Source organism: Emiliania huxleyi (genome assembly GCF_000372725.1).
Source record: "Emiliania huxleyi CCMP1516 unplaced genomic scaffold EMIHUscaffold_431, whole genome shotgun sequence".
NCBI classification, from domain to species: domain Eukaryota; phylum Haptophyta; order Isochrysidales; family Noelaerhabdaceae; genus Emiliania; species Emiliania huxleyi.
The window spans coordinates 11,907-25,818 of NW_005198744.1; the positions used below are offsets into that span (position 1 = coordinate 11,907).

At 64.0% G+C, this 13,912-nt stretch overlaps 3 protein-coding genes across 3 annotated transcripts in view; 1 reads left to right on the plus strand and 2 right to left on the minus strand.

Moving 5' to 3' along the window:
• Positions 1-290, plus strand: part of EMIHUDRAFT_118858 (putative phosphoglucomutase 3) — a gene marked incomplete at both ends in the record, with an annotated part of 2,360 nt that extends 2,070 nt beyond the window's left edge. Inside the window, one exon of the mRNA XM_005769075.1 lies at positions 120-290. Within this exon, the coding sequence (XP_005769132.1) occupies positions 120-290 (171 nt within the window). The remainder of the gene's footprint in view (positions 1-119) is intronic.
• Positions 291-573: 283 nt separating this feature from the next.
• On the minus strand, positions 574-1,614 carry EMIHUDRAFT_370213 (hypothetical protein). The gene is made up of 3 exons (XM_005769076.1): positions 1,286-1,614; positions 991-1,215; positions 574-842 (listed from the first exon to the last, which is right to left on the minus strand). The coding sequence occupies exons 1-3, from the start codon at positions 1,583-1,585 to the stop codon at positions 708-710; spliced, it is 660 nt and encodes a 219-aa protein (XP_005769133.1). The 5' UTR covers positions 1,586-1,614; the 3' UTR covers positions 574-707.
• A 5,081-nt stretch (positions 1,615-6,695) lies between these two features.
• EMIHUDRAFT_370214 (hypothetical protein) lies at positions 6,696-7,519 on the minus strand. Its single transcript, XM_005769077.1, has 2 exons — positions 7,221-7,519; positions 6,696-7,159 (listed from the first exon to the last, which is right to left on the minus strand). Exons 1-2 carry the CDS (start codon positions 7,485-7,487, stop codon positions 6,830-6,832), a joined length of 597 nt encoding a protein of 198 aa, XP_005769134.1. The 5' UTR covers positions 7,488-7,519; the 3' UTR covers positions 6,696-6,829.
• Positions 7,520-13,912: the final 6,393 nt, after the last annotated feature.

Sequence of the window (13,912 nt, forward strand, 5' to 3'; positions counted from 1 at the left end):
ACACACACACACACACACACACACACACACCCGCGTCACTCCTCTCCTCGCGTGTCGCTACCGGCGCTGCGACTGCCAGCGCGGCACCGCCTCACTGCGCGTGTGCCGTGCACGAGCAGGACCTCGCGGCCGCCCACTCGAGAGGCCGCGCATTCGTCCGCCCCTCGGGGACCGAAGACGTTGTGCGAGTGTACGCCGAGGCGGCCACGCAGCAGGCGGCGGATGAGCTTGCCAGGAAGGTTGGGCAGGCGACGTGGCGGCTCGCGGGTGGGGTGGGTGAGCAGCCTTGAGCAGCAGCAACCGCAGTTCCCGCGCAGCCAATTAACTAAGGCTCGACGGCACACAGCATGTGCATGGCGTCGTCTCTCGCGAGGAATATACTACCGCGTTACTCTCATCGTATAAGCTAAAGCCGTAACCCCTATTGCTTATCGTACGGACAGGTCGGACTCGGAGCTCGGACGTCGGAGGCGGCGCGCGCACGGGGCGCGCAGTCCGCAGAGTCTATCTGTATCTCAGTCTGCGAGATCCGAGAACCGATCTCGGTTCTCGCAAAATAAGTCGCGTCGTTTTATATCCGTGTGGTTACTGAGGAAAGATCGACGAGATCAATGCGATGCAGGCATGGGATGGCACCTGAGACGCGGTTTCAGAGCTCGCCCCACTAGCCGCGAGTCGTGAGTGAGTCATGTCCACATTCGGACGCGCTACTCGGACGGCTGGATTACGCGCAGCTTGTCGGCGATGAAATCGTGCATATGCTGCGGCAGCGACTCGGCAAGCAGACGGTGGTATATCTCGGCGGCGATCGATGCGTTGCCCATCTTGACGTACATGTTTGCCTTTGGGGAGGGAAGCGGGCGGCTCCGGTAAAGAGCTCGGCGAGTCGCCATCTCTTTCTCTCGCCCGCGCTGCAGTCCCTTGGGTGCGTCTCTCGCGCGAGATCGCGGCGCCAACACACTCGCGGCTACTCCTCGCGCTACTCCTCGCCGTGGAGACGAGAGTCGCGGGCTTTGGCAGCAGCAAGTAGGCGCGCTCAAAGCTGGTGCACGCGGACTGGTAGTCCTTCGCGTCGTTGGCGCGCCGCGCCGCCTCGAAGTGGGCCTGCGCCTTGTCGACGTCGGCCTGTGAGACGCTGCCGCGATTGGCGCGCGAGATGAGCCGGTCGACGTAGCGGGCCGTGTTTGTGCTCCCAGCCGCAGAGCTGCTGCTCACCTACTCGCAGCCGCGCCGCGCTGAAGGCCGCCGCACGTCGCGCCATCGCCCTGCGGCGGACCGCGCTCGCCATCGACGACGGGGTCGCCGGCCGCGAGGCGCCGCGAGAGGGGATGGCGGATGAGCTCTGCGAGTGGCCCGTCGCCGGCTGCGGCGGCTGCGGCGGCTGCGGCGGCTGCGGCGGCTGCGGCGGCGGCTGCTGGCGGGTGGGTGGCTGCAGGCGGGAAGGGTGCTCGACGTGCTTGAGGGGCGAGGGCGGGCGAGGGGCGGCGGCGGCGGGCGGCGGCGACGAAGGCGCGGCGGCCGCGCTGCCGCTGCCGCTGCGGGCCACTGCGGCGGCGGCGGAAGCGGAGGGAGCGGCCCGCGGCATGACGGGGCGGGCTGCGCTGGCGCGAGAGCTCGCAGAGCTGTGCCGCGCCGCCGCTGTCCCTCCCTCGGCCGCCACTCTCTCGGCCGCCGCTGCCGCGCCAGCCTCGCCATGCCGCGCGCCCGCCGCCTACAGCAAAGGGGCGCGGCTGACGGGCGCCGCATCTCGGCCGCATCTCGGCCGCATCTCGGCCGCATCTCGGCTGCATCTCGGCCGCATCTCGGCCGCATCTCGGCCGCATCTCGGCCGCATCTCGGCCGCATCTCGGCCGCATCTCGGCCGCATCTCGGCCGCATCTCGGCTGCATCTCGGCTACATCTCGCCGCCGAGGCTGCCTCCCGCGCGGAGTAGAAGCCCGTCGACTTGCGCATCTGCGCCAGGTCGGCCTAGCGCCCGGAGACACGAACCGTCACGCGAGGGCGTCGCGCGCGAGCGTCGCGAGGGGCGGAGGCACGGCGAGGGCGGGGGCAGGGCGGAAGGCGGCGACGCGGCCGTCGCGGCGTGCGTAGGGGTGAGACGGCGGGGGCAGGGCGAGGGGCAGGGCGAAGCCTTCGGAGGTCGGGGCTGAGAGAGCGAGGTGTCGCGGCGGAGTGTCGGGGCTAGAAGCGGCCACCTGAAGCTGCGAGCTGCTCTGTAGCGCGGCGGCGAGGCGCCCCTCTGCCTCCGCCAAGAGCCTCTCCGCCTCAGCCCGGCGGGAGGCAGCCTCGTCGGCGCGACAGACCTGCATTGTGAGTACGCCAGAGGGGGTGGGTGCGGTCCTGTGTGGAGTGTATTGCGTGGAACACAAGAGCTGCGGATGCAGTGAGTGCAGTTGGAGTGCAGTTGGAGTGCAGTTGGAGACCATGCTCCGCATCTCGAGGCTGCAGTATTGTATCTTCCAGAGGCTGCAGACCTCGTCGCGCAGTGCTTCGGAGAGCTGACGTAGCATCGCCTGCAGAGGTGCAGCCGAGGTGCAGCCGAGGTGCAGCCGAGGTGCAGCCGAGGTGCAGCCGAGGTGCAGTCGAGGTGCAGCCGAGGTGCAGCCGAGGTGCAGCCGAGGTGCAGCCGAAGTGCAGCCGAAGTGCAGTCGAGGTGCAGTCGAGGTGCAGCCGAGGTGCAGCCGAGGTGCAGCCGAGGTGCAGCCGAAGTGCAGCCGAGGTGCAGCCGAGGTGCAGTCGAGGTGCAGCCGAGGTGCAGCCGAGGTGCAGCCGAGGTGCAGCCGAAGTGCAGCCGAGGTGCAGCCGAAGTGCAGCCGAGGTGCAGCCGAAGTGCACCGCACCTCCAGCGACGCCTCTCTCTCTCTGTGCCGCTCGACGAGGCCGCGCCGCTCCGCGCGCAGCTCCTCCATCTCCGCCTGCAGCAGCTCGCTCGCCGCATCCTCTCGGCTCCTCTCGGCTCCTCTCGGCTCCTCTCGGCTCCTCTCGCGGGCCCCTCCCCTCCTCTCCGCCTGCACCGCCTCTGCCTCTGCAGACAGAGTACCGAGCGCCCGCCGATGCTCCTCGCGCTGCCGCGCCGCCGTCGCCTCCGCCGCCTCGCGCTGCTGCTGCTGCTGCCGCTGCTGCAGCAGGTGCACCTACACACTCCGGTCACCTCTGGTCATATCTGGTCACCTCTGCTCATCTCGAGCGATCACGAGTGATGTCGGGCCATCCGTGAGTGCGGCTTCGCCTGCGACTGCTGCTGCACAGCTACCTGCCGCCACACCTCCGCCTCCTGCACCGCCCGCTCCTGGAGCGCCTCCTGCTGCCCCCCTCCCCCACCGCCTCCTCTCCCACCGCCTCCTCCCCCACCGCCGCCTCCTCCGCCTCCCCCACCTCCTCCGCCTCCCCGGCTCTGCTTTGCCGCGAGGCTCAGCACAGACTCGACCAGCGCTGTGAGCAGCTCTCCCAGCGCCGGCTGCTCCTCTACAGCCGAGGGAAGCGCGGCCTCCAGCCTCGACCGAAGCCGCGCCGTCGCCGGCGGAGGAGGCGGCGGGGCACCGTCCTCCTCACCAGCCTCCTCACCAGCCTCCTCGCGGGCGGCGGCGGCGGCGGCGGCGGCGAGAGGGGCGGGCGGCGGCGAATACGAGGCGAGGAGCGGGCCCGCAGCGGACGGGTCGGGCTCCATGGAGAGGGAGCGCACGTGGCGGGAGCTCGACCGGAGCCAGTCCGGGGTCGCCGCGCCGCCTCCCGGGGTCTCTGCCGCGAGGGCGCGCGGGAGGCGAGGCGGGGTGGCAGCCAGCGATGGCAGCGGCGCGCCATGGCCGTTGGCGGGGCCAGGCGGCGCTCCGCCGCCCTCATCCTCGTCGGAGAGAGAGGGCGGCGTCGTCACCAGCGCCGCATCGTCGCCACCCTCGCCGCCGCCCTCGAGCGCAGTCAGCCTCCGCGCCGCAGCCGACCGTTCCGCCTCGCTTCCGACGCCAGCGGCATGGATGGCGCGGTAGATTCCCACGGCGCACGCCACGTCGCCCATGTGCGTGCGCATCGAGGCGACGTTGAGCAACGTGGACACTCGCGGACGCAGCCGAAACGCCGCCTCAAACTCAATGGCCGCTTCGGTGTGGGCACTCGACTGGTGGAGAGCGACGCCAGAGCGGTAGAGCTCTCCGGATCGGTCGGCAGTGGCCGCGTCGAGGACGGGCGGGGCCGACAGAAGAGAGACGAGCGACTCGCCCGACGAGGAAGCCATTTTTTGGAGCGACCGAGCGGGTTCACTTGCGTAAAGAAAGACTAGAGTTGAGGCCCTCGAGGGCCCCGCCCCCTTAAGGGGGCGGGATCGCTTCAAAGCAGGTGAGCTGGCGCGCGCCGAAGGTCACACACTACGCGTGACACGGCGGAGATAAAGAAACAGAGGCTTGCTAGGAAAGCTCCCACAGACGATACTCGAGAGCCGTTTTTTTTCCGGGGGTGGAGAGATGGAGCTGCTCTACACAATCAAGCCTCTTTCCTCCCAGACTCCCAGTCTCCTCCCGTCTACGTGCTGCAGCAATCGTCCTGTGGGTCCGGCCCTCCACCGAAATGCAAGTAGGTCTGCTCCATTGTCAGACCGGTCGCGGGGTCAACCGGCTCCGACATTTCCACCTGCCCACAGGGGAAGGGTCGGTGTTTCACGCAACAAAGCTCACAGCATGTGAAATGGCGGAAGGAAAGATACTCGGCGCCGGTCCACACACACACCTATAAATCTACATGTGCGCCGCGTGCGCCGCTATGGCCCGGTCAAGCAGCGACTCGGAGTCGCTCGCGAGCGGCTCGTCGTCATCGGCGACGCCACTACTCGAGGAAGAGGAGCTGGACACGACGACAGAACGGAAGCCGTGCGAGCGAGTGCGCGGGCGGCGGCGCACTATGACTGGAACACGCTCTCACTCGGGCTTGCGCGCGGGCGTGCGGGCGCGCACCGGGCGGGCGCCGCTGGACGTCGCGGCGACGGGCGCGGCCGAGCGCTTCTGCGCCGGCGTCGTCGCCTTGTTCGTCGCGGGCGACTGGCCGCTGGCGGCCGGCTCCGCCTTGGCGATCTTTTTGACCTCGGCGATGACGGCGGCAGCGGACTGGTTGATCTTTGTGAAGACCTCGTTCTTGAGCGCGGCGAGCTTTTCGTCGAGGAGCACCTCCGCCTTGCCGTACGTGAGCTGGTCCGCCTCCTTCTCCTCCTCCTCCTCCTCCCCCTCCTCCTCCTCGGCGCTCGTGTCGCCGTCCTCCCCGCCGGTCATGTCGCCCGACTCGGACGAGTCGGGCTCGGACGTGCCGCTCTTGTCGGACGTGTCGGACTCAGAGTCGGTGTCGGCCGTGTCTGGCTGCTTGATAGCGGCGACATCGTCCGTGGAGAGCTTGGCGCCCGTCTCGAGGGAGGCGATCTTGACCTTGCTCACCTGCGACGGGGGAGGGTGGTTGTCGTGAGCCCTCTGCACTGTCTGAGATGTCGGCACAGCAGGCCTGAGGCTACAGCGCGCACGGCAACACCGTGTGTGGAGGCGGTGAAGTACGGCAGCACACTGTGGTTGGAAATGAGGGCAAGAGTGTCACCTCGGGGCACTTGCGAAGCGCCTCTTGCAGCGCCTGCACCGCCTCAATGGGCGCCTCGGTTGTGAAGCGCAGGTTGCCCTTCGTGGAGGCGGAGGTCTCATTGGTCCAGCTGTTTTTGAGGCCGCTTCCCTGCTTGCTGCGGAAGTAGATCACCTTCTGGCCGTTCTTGCCGACAGCCTTTTTGATCGCCTCGCGTTCGGCAGCTGAAGTAGGCTGCTCGTGCGAGATGGCGGCGACGACGAGGCCGCGCATGTTCTTGACGGAGACGCGAAGGGTGACCTCGACCCTGTTGGGCTGCTTGAGCTGCTTGGGCTTCTTCTTGTCGATGGTCTTCTTTAGGTGCTTGGTCTTGGCGGGGCGCTTGGAGGCGGAGCCTTTCATGGCGCAAAGCAGGCGGCAAAAGTAGGCTGGGATCGCGGGCGCCGCTGTGTTTGGTAACCGCCTTTATTTGTTTTGTCGTTGTGAATGTGAAGAGGGTGAGAACGGCCAAGAGCTCCCAGGTCCGGATACCGTACAGCCCACTGGTGGATTGAGTGGGTCTCTAAATGCTTGCGAGAGAATCCAGATTCTAGGGCTATGACCTAGGAAGGAGTTGTGTCCACGCCGTCGTGTAGTTAGTGCTCATTGAGAGTGGAGGGACGCTCTTTTCTCCGACAAGCTGCAGTTGCGAGAGCTCTGCTGCAAACCTGCGTTTGCGGTCTGCGCTCGGCGACGAACATGAAGGAGACCAGGCGCGCGCAGTCATCACCAAGTCACAAACGAGCCACAAAGAAGAGAGAGTCGCTCGCGTAGCGAGGAGCAAAGAGTCCAGCTTCATGCACCTGTGGCAACACGCCGTACGCGGCGCAACCGTGCTCGCGGCGTTCCTGCGGCTAAAAAAAGAAAGACGACAAGTTCGCGCGGGGTTGCAGCTGGGCTGTGGCCAACCAAGCCCAGGGAGGAGCCGCCGCTCCCCGCCTCGCAAGATCGCTCGCCCACTGCGAGGCGTCCCTGCTTCGTGTGCGTCCTGCGACGACAGCGCCGCCGCCCGTCGCGGTGCTTCCCTTTCATTTCCCCCCCAAAGACAACACAAATTCCCTGCATCTCCTGCTTTTTAACCGTAGGACGCCACCTCCGGGTATCTCCTTTCTTCTCTCTCGTTCGTGTCCGTTCGGTAAAAAAAACAACAGAAGGCGACAGGGAGATATTGAGATCGATGTATCTCAAAATCTCCGCCCAGAGGAATCTTGGCCGGAGGATTCATGCCCAGAGGAATCTTGGCTCATCAGAGGACGTCCGATGAACCGGGGTAAAACTCTACAAAGTCGACGATCTCGCTCCACTTCGGGTTGCACGTGAAGGTGATGAAGAACGATGGCTTGCCCCGATGCCGCACGCATGCCATTGCATCTTGGTAGCGTCGGGACATGTCGCGGTTTCCACCGACAAAACTGTTCGATAGGACAATGCGCTTCCCGACCGGCTTGCCTGCATCGCCAGCCTTGACGTGATCGCACAATCCCTGATACATCGCCGCTCGAATGGCCGTTTGGTTGTGTCGTTGCCACTGCAGCCGGCAGTGCTCGGCCTTGGCGAAGCCGCTGCAGCAGTATTCCTATGGGAACGGCGGGGATGAAAGGGCACGTGGCGTGTAGTATCAGCTGACTAAGACGCACCTGGAACAATCGTTCTGACATGAGCAGCGCGTTGCTGCCGTCATCGTTGACTCGCCACTGAATGCGGTAGGCGTAGTAGTCGCACGGTGTGATGCTCTGCTGCGTGCCGTTCTTTTTCATGTTGATTTTCCAGCCATCGTCGCCGGCGGGAAAGAGGAGCACGAAGTGGAGCGGGTCAAAGGACCGATGAGTCTCGTGAATGCGGCGAAGCCCGCCGCCGTGGAATTGGACAACCACGTCTCGCCCACCGACATCGGCGTCTGGCATAAGCACAGACACCTCACCATAGGTTTGATTGCCGTGAAGGCCCTTGTACGTTGACGGCGGGTTGTATCGTCGCTCGTGTGATGAAGCGGGAACGTCACCATCGGGAGGAGCTGGGCGCGCGTCCGCGTTGATCACGATCTTTGCCTTCTTGTCGCCCTTGCCGGTGAGCTGACTCGCCTGTGGCGCTCGCAGACAGCGTGAATATAAGGAGGTGATCCTCGCAACACTCGGGGGGAGAAAGGTACCTGCACAAAATCGTTCACGTACGGGTTGTGCTCGCAAATCGCTTGTCCGAAGATGTCGAGCAGTTCACGCACTCGTTTCTTGTCCGGCTTGCTTGTGTTGGCCGGCAAATAGATGCGTCCCATTCGCAAGTCGAGCGGCGCGACGTCGCCCATGGCCGGATCGTTCATGTAGGTCTGAGCGAACGCCTTTGAAGTGCCTTCGGACGGATAAAGAGGACCCATACAGTGGTGCAGCTTGCCTTGGATGACGTACGACGGATTCCATCCCCCGCGACCGGGCGCATTCCTGGGCTCGCAAACGACCTGACTGGCCATAGCAAGCGCATTGTTGATCGGGCGGGCAAACTTCCGGAGCGTCCGGCCGAGCGAAGTGGTCGCGTGCCACAACTGGGTGAGCTTCGAATCTGGGCACTTGACAATGTCGAGGACTACCTTTCCCTGTCTGCAGCAGTGCGAACCGAGCGTAGGGTTTGTCGAGGCGACCTCGCCGGGAAGAAGCTGCGCGTCGCAAGCGGAGCACGTCGTCGCGGGCGTCGCCTCTTCGGGCGTGAGGGCAAGCCTACGAGTACAAACGTGCAGTGTGTGACACGAAGCGACAGTAACGTGAGACAGTGCTGGGGGATCTGCGCCTGCCGACGTCGCTCGGTTCGACTGGAAGTGTGCCATTGATGACTTCTTGAGCTCGCCGACCGGGACGGCCATGCAGCGCCTTTTTGGCTCGGTTCTTCGCGCTCCGCTTGTCGGTCTCGGGTAGGTCCGCTCTGTTTTTGGCATGGCGGACCTTGTCGTGCATGTTGCGATTGACGTTGGCCGCTACCTTGGATCGCTTGGGGACTTCCTTGCCGGCATCACGCAGTTCTCGGATTCTTTTGTCGACTTCTTGTTCAAACGTGAGGCCGACGTCACTGACGTACTTGTGTTTGAGCTCTTTGTACTGTTTCGCAAGCGGCGAGCCTTCGAAGAGGTCGTCTTTTGCGTTCAACACGGGAGTGTTGACCGCACCCTCGAGGTTCGACCGAGCAAGGTCGACCTTCTCGGTCATGGTCTGAAACTCGCGGCGGTAGTCGCTCGTGAAGTCGAGGTTCCGCCCGGTCACTTTCGTATACTTGTCTCGCTGGTAGGCACGGTACGCCCCCATTGTTGGGAAGTTTGACCGGCCCTGGATGGGCGAGAAGAGCGAGTCGGGTGAGAACAGCTCCAAATTCATGCCGCCAACCGTTGGCAGCATTCCGATGAGCGCAAGGAAGATCCAGAAAGCGATGAAGTAGCAAGTTCCGCCGCCGAGAACGGCGACCGAGGCCAGGCCGTGCGCGTGGGCCGGTTTGGGCGTTCTTTGCGCCGGGCGATTGAGGGCCGCGGGGCTCGCCGCGTCGGCCGAGCGGCGCGATCGGCCGGTCGGGCGCTTCGGGTTGGACCCGCCGGGCGGCCCGGCGGCGGCTGGCATGGCCGGAGGGCTTCCGGGAGGCAGGCAAGGCCGCGGCGGCAGCAGGGAAAAGCAGAGCGCCAAGGAGGCGTGTAGCGCGACCCGTCTGCTTCTTTCAATGATAGGGAAAACGCTCGCGAGGTGGGAATAGGACCGCCGCAAGCGGCGTGGCGTGGAGCGGTTGAGCATCCCTCCGGGGGCCCCTCTGCGCCGGGGAGGCGTTGTTGGAGGCTAGGACGCAAGCGTCCGTCGCCCTTTTCAAACTCGGGGCCCACTCCGCTACGCTCCGACCCGAATTTGGAGGGCCTAAAAGTTTAAGGTGTTGCTGCGCAAAAGGGGTCGGACACAGGGCGCAGCTCATGCTAAGAGCTAGAAGGGGAGCTAGAGAGAACGACTACCCTGTCCCGTTTATTGCGTATACACCAACACCACAAAAGCTCTCTCTCTCCTGTCCTCACTCAGAGCACAGAGGGGGGTCACAACTACCGAGCCGTCTCTCGACTAGCTGCCACGTTGCCGACCGAGAGCGGATCTCCTCCTGCTCCGCAAGGAGGGTGGCCAAGGCTAAAGTCTTGTCGGAGCCGCCGGGCGTGTTGACGACTTGGAGAAGGTCGCCCTTGTGCTTGTGCTTGTAGAGATGCTCGAGGGGGTGCTTTGTGGGGTGGTGCGCAGCCAGGCCAGCAGTGAGGGGAGGCGCACCCTCACTCTCCTCGGTTGCAGAGCTCGTCGGAGGCTGCGTCACGACGGGAGGGTCGCGACAGCAGTCCTCGGGCGAGCCGACGCGCATGTCCAACCAGCGCTGGGACTCGTTGTGACGGCAGACGCCGGCTGCCTCTCCAACCGCTTCTGCAGCGTTTTTCTTTGCCCGGTGCATGGGCTCGATCCGATTCCGCAGCGTGTCGTCCCCAGCGGGCGGTGCTGCGCGGGAGGCGGCCGCGGGCACGCTGGGCTCGATCAGCTTTCCCTAGCACGGATTTGGCGGACGTTCTTGGCTTCAATTTTACGAATGCTTGGCACCAGCTGAAGGCTTGCCCCCGTCCACGGCCCACATCACGCAGTTTCTGCACGGTATTCGGATTTTGCTATTTGTTCGTGTGGGGGTATATTGCAGATTTGTCAATGGTACCGCGTCTGCGACGCGGGCGCCTTGCGGGCAGAGCCCTTAGCCACCCTTCTTGCGCGGTCAAAAATGCTCCCAGATGACTGCTCTATTTATTTATTTATTTCCCAAAATCCACCTCTCTCTTTAAAATCCCTGTGTGGTGGCGGCGTGCCGTCCTCGCATCCCTCCTTTCCTTTGCTGTTTTCTTTCTTTCTCTTTGTACCAAGATCCTGCTCGTGCAGGTGGGGACCCTGTCCTCCTCCCATCCCTCGTTTGGCGTCTCCCGTTTTCTTTCTTTCTTTAGACAAGAACGACTGAAAAAAAGAGGATGTACCGTGGGTTGCGGGCATTAAGAAAACAGGATTCCGCAGCACGCCGCCGTTTCTAAGCCTTTCCACACCCCTCACCCACCCCATGCCGTGGTTTCTTAGCTCCGGCCGCACTCAGGCCAGAGCCGGCCCTAAGGATTTTTAGGTAAGAAAGAGGTGAGCTGCGGTCCGGAGGGCGATGCCAGAGTCTGCCGCCGAGTCGGCTCTCTGGATGACGCAGGCGAAGAGAAATTTTGAGCTGGGGCTCCCGTTCACACTCGTGTCTGGCCTTTTCTCGGCACTCGGGGCCGCGCCTGCGGCGCGCCGTGGTTTCTTAGATTTTTGCGAAAATCGCGAGGGGTGGTTTCTTAATGGGACGTTTTCCGCTTAAGGTCATTCACGGGTGTCCGCGGCCCACTGTGCCCGCTGGCTGACGCTGGTAGGACAGTGACCGCCGCAAACCCTGTGATCAGCTCCATGCGATCTCGGATATTTTTTGTAGGCACCGTAACACCAAAAAACTAGTATGTCTTGCAGTGAAAAGTAATCCGAGCACGCCCGCGGCCGCAATGAATTAAAAGGGGCGGTTTTCGAGGGGGAATCTGGAGAATCTGGGAATCGGCTCACCACGGATCCCCACCTCATCGAGAAACTTTTCACTGCAAGACATACTAGTTTTTTAAGGTGCTCTACAACTTAGGCACAAAAGATATGGCATTTGAGGCCATTTAGGGCCCCTTAGACGGTCACTGAGTAGGCCAAAATCCCCACTGGGCCGGGAGCAACCTTAAGGTCATTCACGGGTGTCCGCGGCCCACTGTGCCCGCTGGTAGGACAGTGATCGCCGCAAACCCTGTGGTCAGCTCGATATCATATCGGATATTTTTGTAGGCACCGGAACGCCAAAAAACTAGTATGTCTTCAAGGGAAAAGTAATCCGAGCAAACCCGCGGCTGATGGGGTTTTCGAGGGGAATCTGGAGAATCTGCACTGGGAATCTGCTCACCACGGATCCCCACCTCATCGAGAAACTTTTCACTCCAAGACATACTAGTTTTTCAAGGTGCTCTACAACTTAGGCACAAAAGATATGGCATTTGAGGCCATTTAGGATTTCTAGACGATCACTGAGTAGGCCAAAATCCCCACTGGGCCGGGAGCAACCTTTAGCCATTTGCACCGGTTAGTCAGCCGTAAAATGAGCTCCCTGGAATCTTGAACTATTTGTTCGCCCGCTCCGTTTTTTTCCGCAACGGGCACGAGCGCCTGGACGGTGTGCCGGTACGTGGGGCGCTGCGGCCTGGGTGCCTGCGCGACAGCATTGGAAGTCGTTTGGAACTTGACCCTTTTTAACCCCTGTTTCCCGGTCCATCCCCCCCCCCCCCCCCCGGTTCATTTATTTCGTCGCTGCGACCATGCGCGCAAGCGCGCGGCGCCGGGGCCGGGGCCGGTCGTGTGCTAATAGCCGGGCGGGGTGTTTGATCGGAACTCTGTCTCGGCTCTCGCCGCCACGTGTGCGGTGTGCCGCCGGCTCTGAGACCACGTGAGACTGTGAGAGCTAGGCTGGCCAAGAGAACAGCAGGACAAATCGCACACAACGGTGTTGAGATTCAAAAAAGTACCCGCCTTCAACTTTGACAGGGGGGCAGAGAGCCAGAGACTCTCGTTACAGTGCAACCCACCTCCACACAGGGAGCTAGCTGTGTGCGCGCGAGCGGTCGCGGCACAAAAAAAGGGAGTCAGGTCTCTATCACCGGGGCCCGAGCTCAGGCCTGCTGCCGCTCGAGCCTGCCGCCCGAGGTGAACTCGACGCTCTGCCGCTCCTCGTGGAGCTGCTGCGCAAACATCGGCTTGCCCCGCCTATTGGCAGTCGAGTGCCAGCGTGGAGACACGCCGCCGTCCACGCGCGAGCCGTACGGGCGTCGGAAAGGCGGCGCCGCTCCCTCGCCACCATGATGCACACGCACACGCCGAGACAGAGCAGGATGCAGAAACCTGCCACTGAGCCACCTGCCGCCGCCGCCGCCTCCGCGGTTGACACGTGCACGGTCAGCCCACCCTCCGGCGGGTGCACCTGCGGGGCAAAGGGTTGGGGGCGCTCAGCACGCTTCCTCTTTGGCCAAATCTCGGCGACACCTCCCACGGCTGCACCGTCACGCGCAGGGGACGGTAGGCGCTGCCCGCGGTTGCCTCCGAATAGAAGTCGCCGCCGAAATTGGCAACACTGAGCACGTACCGGCCAGATGGGGTCGTCCTGTTCACGTCGATGTGTTTCAGCACGGGGGCTCGTGTGGGCGCGTGTGGGGGGGGGGGGGGGGCGTAACCGTGGCACGGCGCACGACACGCAGCTCTCGTTGTGAAAGTCGGCGGGCGCCAAGATGGGCTCCACACCGCGGTGCGTCCCGTCCGCCCCCGCCATGGTCGCGCCAGCCCTGACCGGCGTCAGCATGCACCGGAGCTCGGCAGAGGGCGCAAAGTCTGCGCCGCTGACGCGCACCGACGCGCCGGCGTGCACCGCGTCGCCTCCGCCTTCGATGGAGGCGGGCTGGGCGACGGGCGTACAGCGGCCAAAGTACTGGCCGCCCGCGCGGAGCACCCACTCCTGCCAGTCGGTGCCTATTTCAGTCATCGCGACCACTCCTCAAGCACCCGCGCGTCGGTCGGCGGCTCCTGCTCGGGACTGCGTGCGCCGCCCGGCTCGCAGAGCAGGTGGTTCTCGATCATCGTGATGTGCCAGCTGGAGGCGGCCTTGAGCCCGTGCGCGTCGTGCAGCATCCGGTAGACAGCGTCGGGCACGTTTCCCGAGAGCTCATTATGGTCGAGGTTGAGCGATGCGAAGGACTCCTGCGAGAGGTGTTGCGCAAAGCCGCGGATCTGCGGCCCAAAGGCGCCTGAGAAGCGGTTATGATCGAGGTACACGCGTTCGAGCGGCAGCGACGCGGGGAAGGTCGGGAGCGGCCCGCTGAAGCCGTTGAAGGAGAGGCGCAGCTCGCGCAACGAGCTCATCCCGTCCACGGCCCACTGCGGAAAGGGGCCGCTGAGGTGGTTCCGCTCGAGGGAGAGGCGCGTGAGGCGCTTGAGACAGTGCATTTCGCCAGGCAACCGGCCCGTGAGACCGGCATGGTCGGCGAGCAGCTCCTTCAGAGCCGTCGCCTCCTTGATTTCAGCGGGCAGCTCCGAGTTGAGAGAGAGGTAGTTGATCGCCAGCCGCTCCAGCCGCGGCGCGGCGACAAACAGGCAGCCCGGCAAGCCGACGGCGAATTCGTTCTGAGAGAGGTCGAGCTGGCGCAGCGGACTGTCGTCTGCGGGGCACGGGATGGGCCCCGAGAACGTGTTGTGGGTCACGT

What these genes read in the sequence shown, in the direction of transcription:
- EMIHUDRAFT_370213 (XM_005769076.1), bottom strand. Translation starts at nt 1,585, where the DNA reads ATGCCGCGGGCCGCTCCCTCCGCTTCCGCCGCCGCCGCAGTGGCCCGC. An exon ending in CGGCGACCCCGTCGTCGATG is followed by an intron (nt 1,216 to 1,285) that starts GCGAGCGCGGTC and finishes GGCTGCGAGTAG; the next exon opens with GTGAGCAGCAGCTCTGCGGC. An exon ending in CCGCGACTCTCGTCTCCACG is followed by an intron (nt 843 to 990) that starts GCGAGGAGTAGC and finishes CCCTCCCCAAAG; the next exon opens with GCAAACATGTACGTCAAGAT.
- EMIHUDRAFT_370214 (XM_005769077.1), bottom strand. Translation starts at nt 7,487, where the DNA reads ATGCCAGACGCCGATGTCGGTGGGCGAGACGTGGTTGTCCAATTCCAC. An exon ending in TGTCAGAACGATTGTTCCAG is followed by an intron (nt 7,160 to 7,220) that starts GTGCGTCTTAGT and finishes CCGTTCCCATAG; the next exon opens with GAATACTGCTGCAGCGGCTT.